The sequence below is a fragment of the Hydra vulgaris genome, chromosome 08, assembly GCF_038396675.1.
Source record: "Hydra vulgaris chromosome 08, alternate assembly HydraT2T_AEP".
Classification (NCBI taxonomy): domain Eukaryota; kingdom Metazoa; phylum Cnidaria; class Hydrozoa; order Anthoathecata; family Hydridae; genus Hydra; species Hydra vulgaris.
In genome coordinates, this window is record NC_088927.1 from 39,242,501 (window position 1) to 39,256,431 (window position 13,931).

General features: G+C 25.7%; 1 protein-coding gene across 4 annotated transcripts in view; it reads left to right on the forward strand.

The window, feature by feature from the left end:
- The window catches only part of LOC105849018 (uncharacterized), a 111,768-nt gene that overhangs the window by 42,879 nt on the left and 54,958 nt on the right, over window positions 1-13,931 (forward strand). For all 4 annotated transcript variants that reach the window (XM_065803679.1, XM_065803681.1, XM_065803680.1 and 1 more), the window contains exons 4-7: window positions 773-1,702; window positions 6,756-6,942; window positions 7,602-7,743; window positions 8,030-8,136. In XM_065803679.1, coding sequence (XP_065659751.1) covers window positions 773-1,702; window positions 6,756-6,942; window positions 7,602-7,743; window positions 8,030-8,136 — 1,366 coding nt within the window. The remainder of the gene's footprint in view (window positions 1-772; window positions 1,703-6,755; window positions 6,943-7,601; window positions 7,744-8,029; window positions 8,137-13,931) is intronic.

Consider the following 13,931-nt stretch of genomic DNA (forward strand, 5'->3'; position numbering starts at 1 on the left):
ATACAATAAATTCTAAATGTTTTTATTTTTATTTTTTCACTGTTTACATACAGTGAATGGCAAATAAGTAGAACATACGAGGAGTACTTTTTGTAGTGTTATGCGATATATTTAAGTAAATATGGAAATCAAAAGAAAGCTAGGGAGTTAATATATAATCAATAGTTAATCATAAATTAGACTTTCAGTTTGGTGTGTTGTTTTAATTATTTGAAATATTATATTAATTATTTAAACATAATATTATTGTGTTTTAATTATTTAAAATATTGTATAGCAAATAAATTTTGTTTAAAAAAAATAAAATAACAAATTTAGATTTTTATCAAACTGACAAAACAAAAATAAAAATAAAAAGTTGCAGTTGAGTTCTTTTTGCCAAATATGAACTAAATAATTTAAAATATAGAGTAATATAATATATAGAATAATATAAAATATAGAGTAATATAAATAGTATATAGAATAATATAAAATATAGATTAATATAAAATATAGATTAATATAAAATATAGAGTAATATAAAATATAGAGTAATATAATATATAGAGTAATATAATATATAGAGTAATATAATATATAGAGTAATATAAATAGTATATAGAATAATATAAAATATAGATTAATATAAAATATAGAATAATATAAAATATAGAGTAATATAAAATATAGAGTAATATAATACATAGAGTAATATAAAATATAAAATATAAATATATATTTAAAATAAAATAGGTTTAAAGCTCTAAAGCTAAACCCTTTTTTTTTTTAGATAATAAATGGTGACCTAAATTTGAAGTTCAACTATGCGGAGCTAAAAAATAATTTTAATTTTAAAAACATTGAGTTTGATATAAGTGGTAAAATTCAAATTGCAAGTTTAACTGTCTCAGTTGAAGTAAAAAAAGAAAAAGAAAGTTCATCATCCACTTTTGAAATATTTGCTGATGAAATTAAAGTTATTGATTTCTCAAAAAAAATTTTCAACTTTGCATTGTCTGGAAAATCAGTAAATCTTAATGGTGATGCTATTGTTGGCAGAAGAGGAATGTTTTCTAATATGGTTGTTAACAAACCAACATTTAAAATTATAAAGTATGAAGATGGAAGTTATGTGATTGTTTTAAGTGGTGAGGCCACTGGTATCACTGGTTTTAGAGAGATAAATGCATTGTTGGTTATTCAGAAACCTTCTGATGAACCTGTTGGTGTAGCTATTGCTGCGACTCTGAAAAATGTTAAACCTCTAAAAATTATTTCAGAAATTGTAAAAAAAAATCTGGACATAAGCATACTGAACAACCTTGATTTAGATATTTCTATTGAATATGCAAGCAAAGATATAATAAATTTAGATGACCCTAAAATTAAAGAAATGTTATCAGGTTTAAGTGCAAGTGATTCTGGAAACTTTTCACACGGTACTATAATTAGTTTCAACCTCCCTATAGATCAAATACTACATAAAAATGGAAAATTGAAAAGTATAGCAATTAAGATAATCATCAAAAAAGAAAATATTTCAATTGTATTTCCACCAGACATTTTTGATAATGGGAAAGATATTTTAGCTGCACTAGTACCAAATGTAAACACATTTCTCAGAAAATTCTTTAAGTCAAATTTTAAAATTATTTTCAAAAAATTTGATGTTAACATTATATCAGAAGATGTAGAAATTTCCATAGCAATTCCTGAAAAGGTACATAAACATTAATTTTTTTTTTTTACTTTTTTTGCACTAATTAAATTGTTTATTGTTTTAATGCACTTATGCCATTTTATTATTATGCAATAATAGTATTTATTTATTACATTAGTAATATTTAATAAATATATAACAGTCTAGATGAAGTGGAGATTGTCCATTAGGATTAATGGAATATTGCCCTGCAATTTTTTTTACCAATTAAGCAATATTTTCATTATAGTAACATGGTTAAATAGTTGGAAAAGCCTTTTAAGTTAGCTGAGAGTAAAAGGCATAAGTATTGAAACAAAAATATTTATTATTTTATATTTATTTAATATTCTACATGTACAAGTATTTTTGTTTCATTTTTTAAGGTATATATTTCAACATAATTTTATTTTATTTATACTTTTTGTTCTATTTTGCTTTTTTAATTCCTACAAAAACTAGGAATTTATTGAAAGTGAATGGAGTTGATTGAAAGTGAATGGAGTTGATTAAAAGTGAATGGAGTTGATTGAAAGTGAATGGAGTTAATTGAAAATGAATGGAGTTGATTAAAAGTGAATGCAGTTAATTGAAAGTGAATGGAGTTGATTAAAAGTGAATGGAGTTAATTGAAAGTGAATGGAGTTGATTAAAAGTGAATGGAGTTAATTGAAAGTGAATGGAGTTGATTAAAAGTGAATGGAGTTAATTGAAAGTGAATGGAGTTGATTAAAAGTGAATGGAGTTAATTGAAAGTGAATGGAGTTGATTAAAAGTGAATGGAGGAATTTATAATAATATTTGTCATTGATATTTTGAACCAATTTATTACATTTTGTGTATTACAACACTGATTTCATTGCAAAATATTTCTTAGCTTGGTGTTCATTTACTTTGCAGAATAATGTCACCATTGTTACATAAAATAATACTATAATTCTTCATGTGCAAATATTTTAATTATTTAGCAATTATAAGTTTGGATAAAAATATAGAACGGTTTGTTTTATGTTACATGGGTGGATTTGATTTTTCCTTAAACTCAAGTTAATTCTCCAACTAATTACAAAATTAAGTTAAACTCTCTATCAAATGGATTCTGTAACCAATAATCAGTTTTCTGAGGATTTTATTAATTGTTCTGTTAATGTTCTTTATTCATCTGGTCACCCTCCACCTCCTGGTCTGCCTTATGAGGTATGTCAACCAGTTGCGAACACTAGTGGTTTCAAAATTGTCACTTATCAAAAGAAAAAATTTGTTGCTTTAATTGTTGTGGTGTGCAAAGTTATACACACAAATTGTTACTCTTGTCTTCCGCATATGACATCATTTGCCTCCAAGAAATTTGGTTACTTAACAGTGAACTTAGTATCTTGAATAACATTGTAACTGGTTTTTTACGGATTTGGAGAGTCACCAACTGATTCCTCAGCAGATTTTATTAATGGCAAATCCTTTGGTGGTGTTGCTAGCTTGCGTCATGATTCTCTCTAGCAGGACTCAAGTTATTACTACTGATAATATTTGGTCTGTTGCTATCCAACTTAAAAACAACCCCTTAAATAAGTTTATAACCATCAATGTTTATATATCTTCCACATGATTCTTTTACTTTTGTCAGTGAGGCATGGGGCACCACTTGGATTGATCATTACCTTATCTCTTAATGTTTTGAATTTATGGTTAATAGCATTAATATAATTCAGTAGTCCTTCTGATCACTTGGCCCTAATGTTTGATATTTTATTTAAACTTGCTATCTCTTTCTCCTCTACTGCTCATTATCATTTACAAAATCTATCAAAATAAATTTTAACGCCATGTCAACTGATATGATAAAAGAGTTTACTGTTCTAAGTTTACTTCTAGTTTTTTTAGTTTCTAAGTTGTTCTAAGTTTACAACTTCTACTGTATTTAAATCATTATCCTTATTCAACATAAATCTGTAGTTAACTGTAGAAATGTTCACTGTAGTTCACATGAGCACATTAGGCAGATTAATTGCCTATACAAAATACTTAATTACTGTCTTACTCGATCTTCATTTAACCGTCTTCACCTTTCTAAATCTATTTGTAAAAGAAAATAAGCAATCTATGCCAGGTTAGACAGTTTATGTAAAAGATGCTCATAAGGTAACTAAAGGTGCATTCTAAAGCACAACTACAACAAACCAATTAGGGCTTCCAGTTAGAACTTTTTTTTCAAAAGTTCGCACCTGAACATTATCAAACTATTACAGAAAAAAGTTCAAACTATTTTGAACTTTATTTTAGTTATGTTAAAACACACAAAAGTAATACAAAGTATGCGTAAAAGTATTTATTTATCATCATTAATTACGACAAAAGTAAATAACATCAATGAGTACTCTTCATAGTTTGCTTTAAAAAAGTTAGTGCATCTAAAGTTTTGTCATTTAAAGAACTTCTTTTTTTAGTAGCAAAAAGTTCAAGACTTTTTGCTACTAAAAGATTTTGTGTTTTGTTTCTAAATGCCTTTTAATAGCTGTTGTTGCTGAGCCAGGTGTTTTGAAAATAATTTTACAGAGTTTACACATTGAACTCTGTAATCTTCGGAAAATTCGAAGTATCACCATGCCTCAGATCTTCCAGTTGTGCTTACATCTTTAAACTTATCCATATTTTTTTAACTAAAATTTATGAGCTTGTCAACGCTAAATTAACTCGTCTTTTTTTTTTAAATTCAGAAATTTTAATAATCAATTTTTTGGGTATCACCATAGGATTTCTTAAGTAAATTAAATATACGTAATGCACGTAGCTATTTTAATTTTAAAACTTAAAAGTAACGTTATAAATTATTTGTTACATATTCTTTTGTGAATTGAACATTAAAAGTGTTGCTTTTGAAAAAAAGTATTGCACAACAAGATTAAGAGTAACAAAAACAGTCTAAAAAAGTCACAGTTTAAAAAAGGTTTTGGTTTAGCTGTTAAAAAATGATAATAAAGAATTAAGTTTTGATATATATACATGTTCAAACTTTTAGAGAAAAAAAGTTCGAACTTGAACCCCTTAAAAAATGACAAAAGTTCGAACGTTTGATCCTAAACATTTCAAACTGGAAGCCCTAAAAATAATCTTCAATCTTTTAAAGAAATCTTTATATAAATGAAGAGCTTTAAAAAGTTAATAATTAAGAGCTTTATATCTAGTTGTAAAAGAAAATAAGCCAGGTTATGCCTATGCCAGGTTGGACAGTTTATGTAAAAGATGCTCATAAGGTAACTAAAGATGCATTCTAAAGCACAACTACAACAAACCAATCTTCAATCTTTTTAAGAAATCAAGAGCTTTATATAAATATGCCATACATCAGTGTAAAAAAAAAAAGGTTACAAAAGCCAAAAAGTTGGCAAACAATTTAGCAAAGAAAAACTATTCTTATTTCTGGTCTACCTTAACTCATAAATAAAATGATAAATATAGCCTCCCACCTTCTATTGACTCTGGTTCTGCTGTCACTTTTTTTATTTTTATTTCAATTCACCTCCCCAAAGCCATGAGGGTCACTACTGTTGAGGAGGCTACTTTAATTTGATTACAACCTTCTCTCAACTCTATAACTCCGAAATATAAACCTTGACAAACAAGGCCGCTGCACGGAGAAACAAGTTGAGCATGGTACTACCAGGATCGTGGTAGGGATCAAACTCAAATTTTTTCGAATAAAAACTGCCGCATAACCACTATTGCACCCTGTTTTGCTCAGTCAACCCAACATGCCATATAAATAATACTTTCATACTTAATCATTGTAAACTCAAGATTGAAGCCTATCTTATTATCCCAATAAAATCCAACCTACCATTAAACTTATGACTTGTGGAAAAGCAGCTGACCACTTTTCACTTCAGTTGGAGCATTATCTTTATGCTAGCATTAATTACTTTAATTTATTATAATTTTTTTTTTTCTCCATGTTTTGTCACTGATGCAACTCCAAAATAATGCAACTCCTTCTGTATGTGTCCTTCACTTATTAACCATCTTTTTTATGCTGATGATATTGTCTTGTGTGCACCCCCTCAGGCAAAAGTCTCCGCAACCTCTTTGACTATAGTGGCTATCTTAGCCTTTGGGAAGTTAAGGCTAAGCATATGCATTAGTTATACTGTTAATAACCATATTTTATTCAAAAGAGAAATAATTTGTTGTCTCTGTCTGTGAGTTATTATTTTTATATTATTATAATATTATTGTTATACTTTATTTAATAAATATTTTCAATTTGATAATAAACTTCACCTTCATCTTTAATTGATATCTTCTCATAGTTTTTGCTTGTTTAATGTAATGATTAGCAAACAAAAAGCTTCTGTGTCAATAAAACCCCTTTTTTTTTGAGACATGTGTTTACACTCCTACATATGTATACACTGCATGTGTTTATACTGCTATATGCCAAAAAAACACGCTAAAAAATATTTTGTACTTATTTAATATACTTTTTTTCAATCTTTTTTATTATTATTTATTATTTATACTTAATAATATTTTGTTTTCAAAGTTGAAAAATAATAAAAATATTTGATATTAAGATACAATTTTACAGAAATTCTAAAAGAAAATTATGTTACACGAAAATAAAGAAAGAAAATAGTATTACAAGAAATGGTTGAAAATGCAACTTGTGTATTTTCAAGCATTTGTGCAATTATCAAAATGCTGATTACTAAAAAAGATAAGCTGATCACTGTCCTACAAATAATTACAAGTTATAACAATAAGAGCACTTGGTTCGGTATAATAACTTGGTTTTCATATTTTCAGCAGTTGTTAGTGCAGTGTTTTAAAGCTGTTAGTACAGTGTTTTAAACCATCTTTATTCAGTAAGCAGTTAAACAATGGCTTTAACCTATCTTGAATATTATTGAATGTTGTTTAAATCAAACAATACAAGGATGTTTTGTCATCAAGCTTTTGGACAGCTGAATTATTTCTTTTTAAAATTGGTTCATATTGTATTAATTTAATTTTTAACAAATATACTAATTAAATAACTTGTTTTAAATATGGTAATAAAATATTGTCTTTAAATTAATAGTTATCTTTTGGTAATCATTTTCTGTCTGTTGAAAATACAGTATTTACACTGAAGCTGATGAATTCAGCAGATCCGAAAAAAAAAAAAAAAAAAGAGTTCAGTTTTTCACTTGAATCTCAAATGAAACTTGGTAGTACGTCAATTAGTATTTCAGCTGAGAAAAAGGAAGGAAACATTAATTTTAAAGGTTTGTATATTGAATGTTTTTTTGTTAGTTTTTATTGAATAAATAACATGACAATTGGTTTGGTTACTGATGGTAATGGTTTTTTAAATAAATAACATGACAATTGGTTTCTGATGGTAATGGTTTTTTAAATAGAATAGTTATTGCTTTTTAATCTTTTGTATAAAATTTTTTTTATCGAATTGATTTGCTTTTTGCTTTTTTTTTATATATTTGGAAAATTTTTATTTTTGATTTTGTTCAAATTATTTTTTGATTTGAATAATTCTTGATTAATAGAGATGTTATTATTAATATTATCAGTATTATGATTCGATATACAGCATATAATATTATCAGTGTTCTGATTGGATATACAGCATATAATATTATCAGTGTTCTGATTGGATATATAGCATATAATATTATCAGTGTTCTGATTGGATATATAGCATATAATATTATCAGTGTTCTGATTGGATATATAGCATATAATATTATCAGTGTTCTGATTGGATATATAGCATATAATATTATCAGTGTTCTGATTGGATATATAGCATATAATATTATCAGTGTTCTGATTGGATATATAGCATATAATATTATCAGTGTTCTGATTGGATATATCTGAAAAAATTGTATTTGTTTATTACTTTTCATTTTATTAAATAATTTAGGTTCCGTTGAATTTCTTGACTTTTCTGACCTTTTGTCTAACTTTGCTATGAATGGTTTATTAGAGTATATTCCAAAGTTTAGTTTTGCTATTGAGAATCTTAATATAAATGCCAAATTCGGTGAAAAAAAACAAACATTTAGGTATCATTTGTGTTTTATTTATGCTATATTTCTAGTTTTTTAAATTTAATTTTCTTTGTTTTTATATAATTTACTTGAAAATAAAAATTTTATTTACATTTAACCTTAATTAGTTTTTATAATGCTATATTTATTATTTTACTTGCCTTTTTTTAATTTAATTTTTGAAGTTTTAATTTAATTTATATGAATCATAAACATCTAAGGTAATGATTAAACAACTGCAACTTATATTTTTAGTATACCAGGAAAACCAATATTAAACGACTGCAACTTATATTTTTAGTATAGCAGGAAAGCCATTACTATTTGATCGGAAAGACACTCAGATTGAATTTATAAAAGAAAAGAAAACAGGCAAAAAGGCGTCAAAATATTTTTCAGTAAATAATGGTAAATAAAATATTTAATTTTACATAAAAACCCTGAAATTAAAAATAGACCAATGAAAAAATGATTACAAAAATGAGTGGATAAATAACCTATTGATATAATCAAATTTAAAATAAACTGTTAATTTAATTAAATAAATAAGTTGAGAATATTATGGGAAGTTTGTTTATTAACTGAGGGATTTATTAGGTGAGCCCATTTAATGTGGGGCTCTTCTTTTACCTTTAATTTATGTTTGATTAGATCATTATCCAAAATCTCAAAAAAATTACAGTAAGACATATTTTTAAAATTGATGATGTATTTAAATGTTTTATATGCATAGGATTCAGTTTTAAGATGCTCTTTCATGCTAGTTGTCAATGTCTGGTTTTTCCAATATAACTGGCACTACAACCAGCGCAAGAAAAATTTTAAACAATGCATATATATATTTATATATATATAAATATATATATATATATATATTTATATATATATATATATATATATATATATATATATATATATATATATATATATATATATATATATATATCAGGCCTTGTTACGAGATTTCGCTGCGTAGCGAAAACGCGTAACGCATTTCTAAGTAACTCAACTCAGCAAATATATTTTGAATCGTTAGAAGTTATATTGCGTCACTAGCGTCTTTTCAAGTACCGCATTGTAATTAAAGTTATTTTATTAACGCGTTAAAAATCATACAGACAGTTTTTTTTTTTCTCACTATAACAAAAGTTACAAATAAAATCTAAGTTCTTATTAAAAAAATCATTATTATTATTTTTTTCAAATATGAACTAAATTTTATTTTGAAAAAAATACTTTTTTCATGAAACGTAAAATATTTGTTTATTTTCTTATGATTTTATATTTGGTTTTTGGTTATTTTATTAACTGTTAATACATTTTTTCTTATTTAATTTGTGAACTCTTTTTAATAATGTTTTTAAACAATAAGGTTTTTTTTTGTTATTTATCAGTTACCGATAACATATTCGTGATCATAATTTAATTTCATAAATTAAATGAACGTCATTAAAACTTTACGTTATTGAATTAACAATAAACAAAATATCTTATTAATAAAATATTTACATCAAAATGAATCGTGCATTTTTTAAACTTATTATGACTAAAAATAATTTTTATATTTAAAAGGAATTTATATATTTAATTCCTTAAGATAAAACTTAAAACACTTTTTTTTTTTAACTAATTTTTAATAAAAAAAAAAAAAATTATGAAACAAACTGTTTCTTTAACAAAAAAATCTATTATTTTACAATTGCGGTTAAATGCTTTTACTTACGACTTTATTTCTTCTGAATAAACGTCACGTTAGCGGTAATCAAAAGATAATTTAAATATTCTAAAAGATATAAGTTTTTGCGTAGCGCAAAACTGCTAAACGCGTAGGCAAATCGCCTTTTCGCAAGCAAAATGCGAGCTGCGTAGCGCTTCTTAACAAGGCCTGATATATATATATATATATATATATATATATATATATATATATATATATATATATATATATATATATATATATATAGACATATAGACATATAGACATATAGACATATATTTGTTTGTGTGTCTATATATAGATATATAGACACACAAACAAATATTTTTAGCATTTATTTAACCAGGGTAGACATTTGAATAAAGGAACAAATTTTGATATTTGAAAGGTAAGAATAATTTTATCAGATATTTGGTTGGTAGTTATAACTGAATGGGTCATTCAAAGTTTTACTAAACATATTTCTGTGTTCTTTAAATATTTGTGCTGCAACTAGAAGTTTTTATCATAAAAAATTAAATTATTTTTGCAGTCAAATCTTTTAAGATGAAGTCCATATTTGTTTATAAAGTGAAGAAAAGTTACTTCTTTATTGATTGTGAAGGTATCTTTGCTACATGCTCTTCTTATGAGATATCAAAGGTTTTTTTTAAATTGATTATTTATATAAATGCTTGGCTGACACTTTCTGTTTCAAAGAGCTTTGTGGAGTTAGTCTATTCCTCTCGAAAGTCTTATGTTATTATTTCCAAGTTTCCAAGAAATTGCCAGAACTGATGTCCTGTTCCTTATCTAACAGAAGGTTTGTAGTTGACTACAGTTAGTTAGCTTTAAATTTTCAACTTCACACCAACAACATGGATACTTGCTGCTGTGGGGTTAAATTACACAGATGATGACAACAAATTTCAAACCACAAGAAAAAGAAAACTATATTTAGATATTTTTCTCTTCTATTTTTTTAAATTAAATTTTTTTTAAGTCTATATTGTGTCCCAAAATAATACAACAAGCATTTACTGTTTAACAAATGTTTTTGATAATCAAGGACGCAAAGAAGTTGTAATGGTTTCTCCACAATAAATTTATGTTTTTTTAAATCTGAATGTGGAAGCAGATTTTTTACATTTGTTTGTGGGATTTTTATTTTTATTAATTATTAATTATCACAAACATTTTTTAAAATATTGTTATACATTTGCCCTAATTTTTTTGTTGGGACATTGAATACTATTATTAAATTAAACAATGGTACCCAATAGACATCATCTCTTGGTGGCCAAATAAAGTTTTAAATCGACCATGAGGTGCAAAGCTTAGTTTGAATATCATTTGTAGTAATATCTATCTCTGTAACCATGCCTACGCACCAAAAAAAAAATCTTACTTACATGCAATAAAATCATTTAGATTTACAATCATTACATCAAATACTCTGTTTTTGACATTTGCTCATTGATGATCGCTTATTCTTTTAAATCTAGTTTCAAAACCCAAAGCAAATTTATGCTAATTTTAACAGTATACTTAAAGCAAAAGACCAAATAAAAGCAATTTTTATTGAAAACAATGAACTGACAGTCAAGTTATTGCTAATCATTTAAATTAAGATTTTTAATTCTGTACTTATAAACAAAAGGTTACTAATAAAGAAAACTAATATGCCAACATGTGAAACAGAAAATTTGTCCAACCCCATTGTTAAATAAGGAAGATGTAAAAAATTGATTATTAAATTAAATGTGTTAAAGCCTCCAGGTATTGATAAAATTCATCCAATGGTTTTAAATGTGCTGACAGTTGAACTAAACTACTCTGTAATCTTTATAAAAATATAAGTTGAGCTGGTTAGAAGCTGAAACATCAACAAAACTATTATATACATTGTTCATTTAATCACACTTAGAATTTTTGGCTTTTTAAATATGGAGCTCATATTTTGTTAAAGACATTAACTTAATCGTAAAAGTTCAACAAGAAATACAAAAATTGATTTTACGAAAAAGGAGCAAGTTAAAACCAAAAACTAAAGAAAATGGACATCAAAAAATCAGAAAGAAGATCTAAATATACTAAGTCATAAATAAACATGACATTGTTAATTGGGATCATGTACTAAAAATATTAGGGAAATTTCGGATAGTTAAGCATATGATTGTGGCCACAATCAAAAAATTGAGTAAGCAATGAAAAAAGCATAAAAAGAATTTATGATTGTGACCAGAAGTCACAATCAAAAATTGAGTAAGCAATTTGTTCAAAACTTAGAAAGCTTAGATAATGAAGTTGTCAACTCCACATCAATAATTGATCTTTAAAATAAACTTTAAATTTTGTACAAAAACAGCTTTTTAAATCTAATATCTACAATTATCAGATTCTTTCTTAAGTCTCTCAAGGACACAGCTTCAATTATTTTTATTTAAATTTGAAATGAGTTTGTAATAGTTATAATTTCTGATCCCTGTTACAGTTTTTCTCATATCAAATCATTCCTTTATTTTTTGTCGGTTTAACAGTTGCTGTTTATTTGGTAAACTTGTAAAATATGATTTTGTATATTGGTGATACAAAAATGAAGCATATCATTAACTATTAATATTTGGTTTTCCAAAAGTCTTTGTAAACTTAGAAATTTTAGAAATTTTATTGATATCCACTAGTATCAATAAAATTTCTTTAATTGATATTATATCTTTTTATTTAACATTAAATTAGATTGCATTTATAAACAATATGGTGAATACACATAGTGTGTAACACTTAGTTACTCACTGTGTATATGTATTCACCATCAAATACACCATTTTGGGTTAATAAACTAATACACCATTTTGGGTACAAACTACAAAACTTTGAATATCTTATTTTAAAATATTCAATTTTAATATCAATATAATCAAAAACATTTTTTGTTGTGGAGGACTACCTTCAACTTTAATACAATCTTTTTTTACCAGCCTTTTTAGTTCAGGTATTTTAAAAAAATTTCTTAGCCAAAACAATGAGGTATTTTTTTACCTATCAGGTTAGAATCCAATTTTTATTTTTAAGTTTGCTAGTACATCCTATATTATGTTCTGAAAATTCAAAACATTCTGCATAAACATGCAGCATATTTTTGACACCAAGGGTGTACCAAGGGTGTACCAAGGATGTAAGAATCAATATTTTAATTAAGAAAATAAAATAGTTTTTTTTTTTTTAATGGTATAACTTTAAATTTTTATTTATTTATTAAATTTATTTTAAATTTAAATCATAAAAATACTCAATAGTTTCTTTTTTTTTATTGGTAGGATGACTGAAAAAGTTGGGATTACACCAGGTTTATCTATATTTACTCCAGGGACACAATTGCATTACACTTGCTTTATTCCATGGACACATAATAACATTATAAAGAATAATAATATATAGTATACAACTATTATATACAATATGCAAATATATAATATGTGTAAAAATTAAAAATTTGAACAATATATTATAATCCTCACCTATACTCTTTTTAAAGAGTATAGGTGATGAACATCTTTTTTTCAAAAAAAGATAAAGTTTATTTTGAGTTACTTCATTTTTTGAATTTTTCTTTTCATCCAGATTATCATTAGATGAATTTTGCTAGTCCATTTTTGTTTCTGCTTTTATAAGTAATTGTTATTTTACAACTCTATGAACTTTATTTGATGAGATACTAATTAGTTATTATTGAATTATCCAACTGTTGTTTGTTATATGGCTTACATCATTTGTTATATGGCTTACACCATTTGTTATATGGCTTACCTTCAACAAATAGCAATAATAGCGTACAATCAAAATGTTTGCAGTTTAAAAATAAACAGCTGAGGATTAGTAGTTTAATAAACTTTGGGTTGCTTGAAGGGTTTGAAAACTTTGGGTTAAAGGGTTATATTTTAAGATTAGTTAGTTCATTAAATTTAAATAAAATTTTGACGCAGTAAGGTAGAGCTAGGCACCATTAATTTTCAACTCTTTTTTATAGTCAGAAACATTTCTATCAAATGCCAACTCCTAACTGGTTGTCAGAAAGTTTTTCCGTATTTTGTTGGCACAAAAAAAAGTTAAAATGCAAGACCGGAATTTTTTTTTTGTTACTTGATAGACTGCCTGCCCCAAATAAACCCTCAGTCGATGTAGCAGCACTCCCTTGTGAGTCAGGTTATAAGATAGTTGATGTAGCAGCACTCCGTTGCGAGTCAGGCTATTTGTCAGTCAATGTAGCAGTACTCTGTTGGGAGTCAGGCTATTGTCAGTCGACGTAGCAGCACTTCATTGCGAGTCAGGCTACAAGATAGTCAATGTAGCAACACTCCGCGCATGATTTACAGTAAAAGAAATAAAAATAAAAACATTTTATTAAAAAAAATAAAAATAAAAATATTGTTTATATTATTAAAAACATTCACAATGTTTTTAAAAACATTCTGGTCAATTAAATTTATGTTTTTGCGTTTTTCTT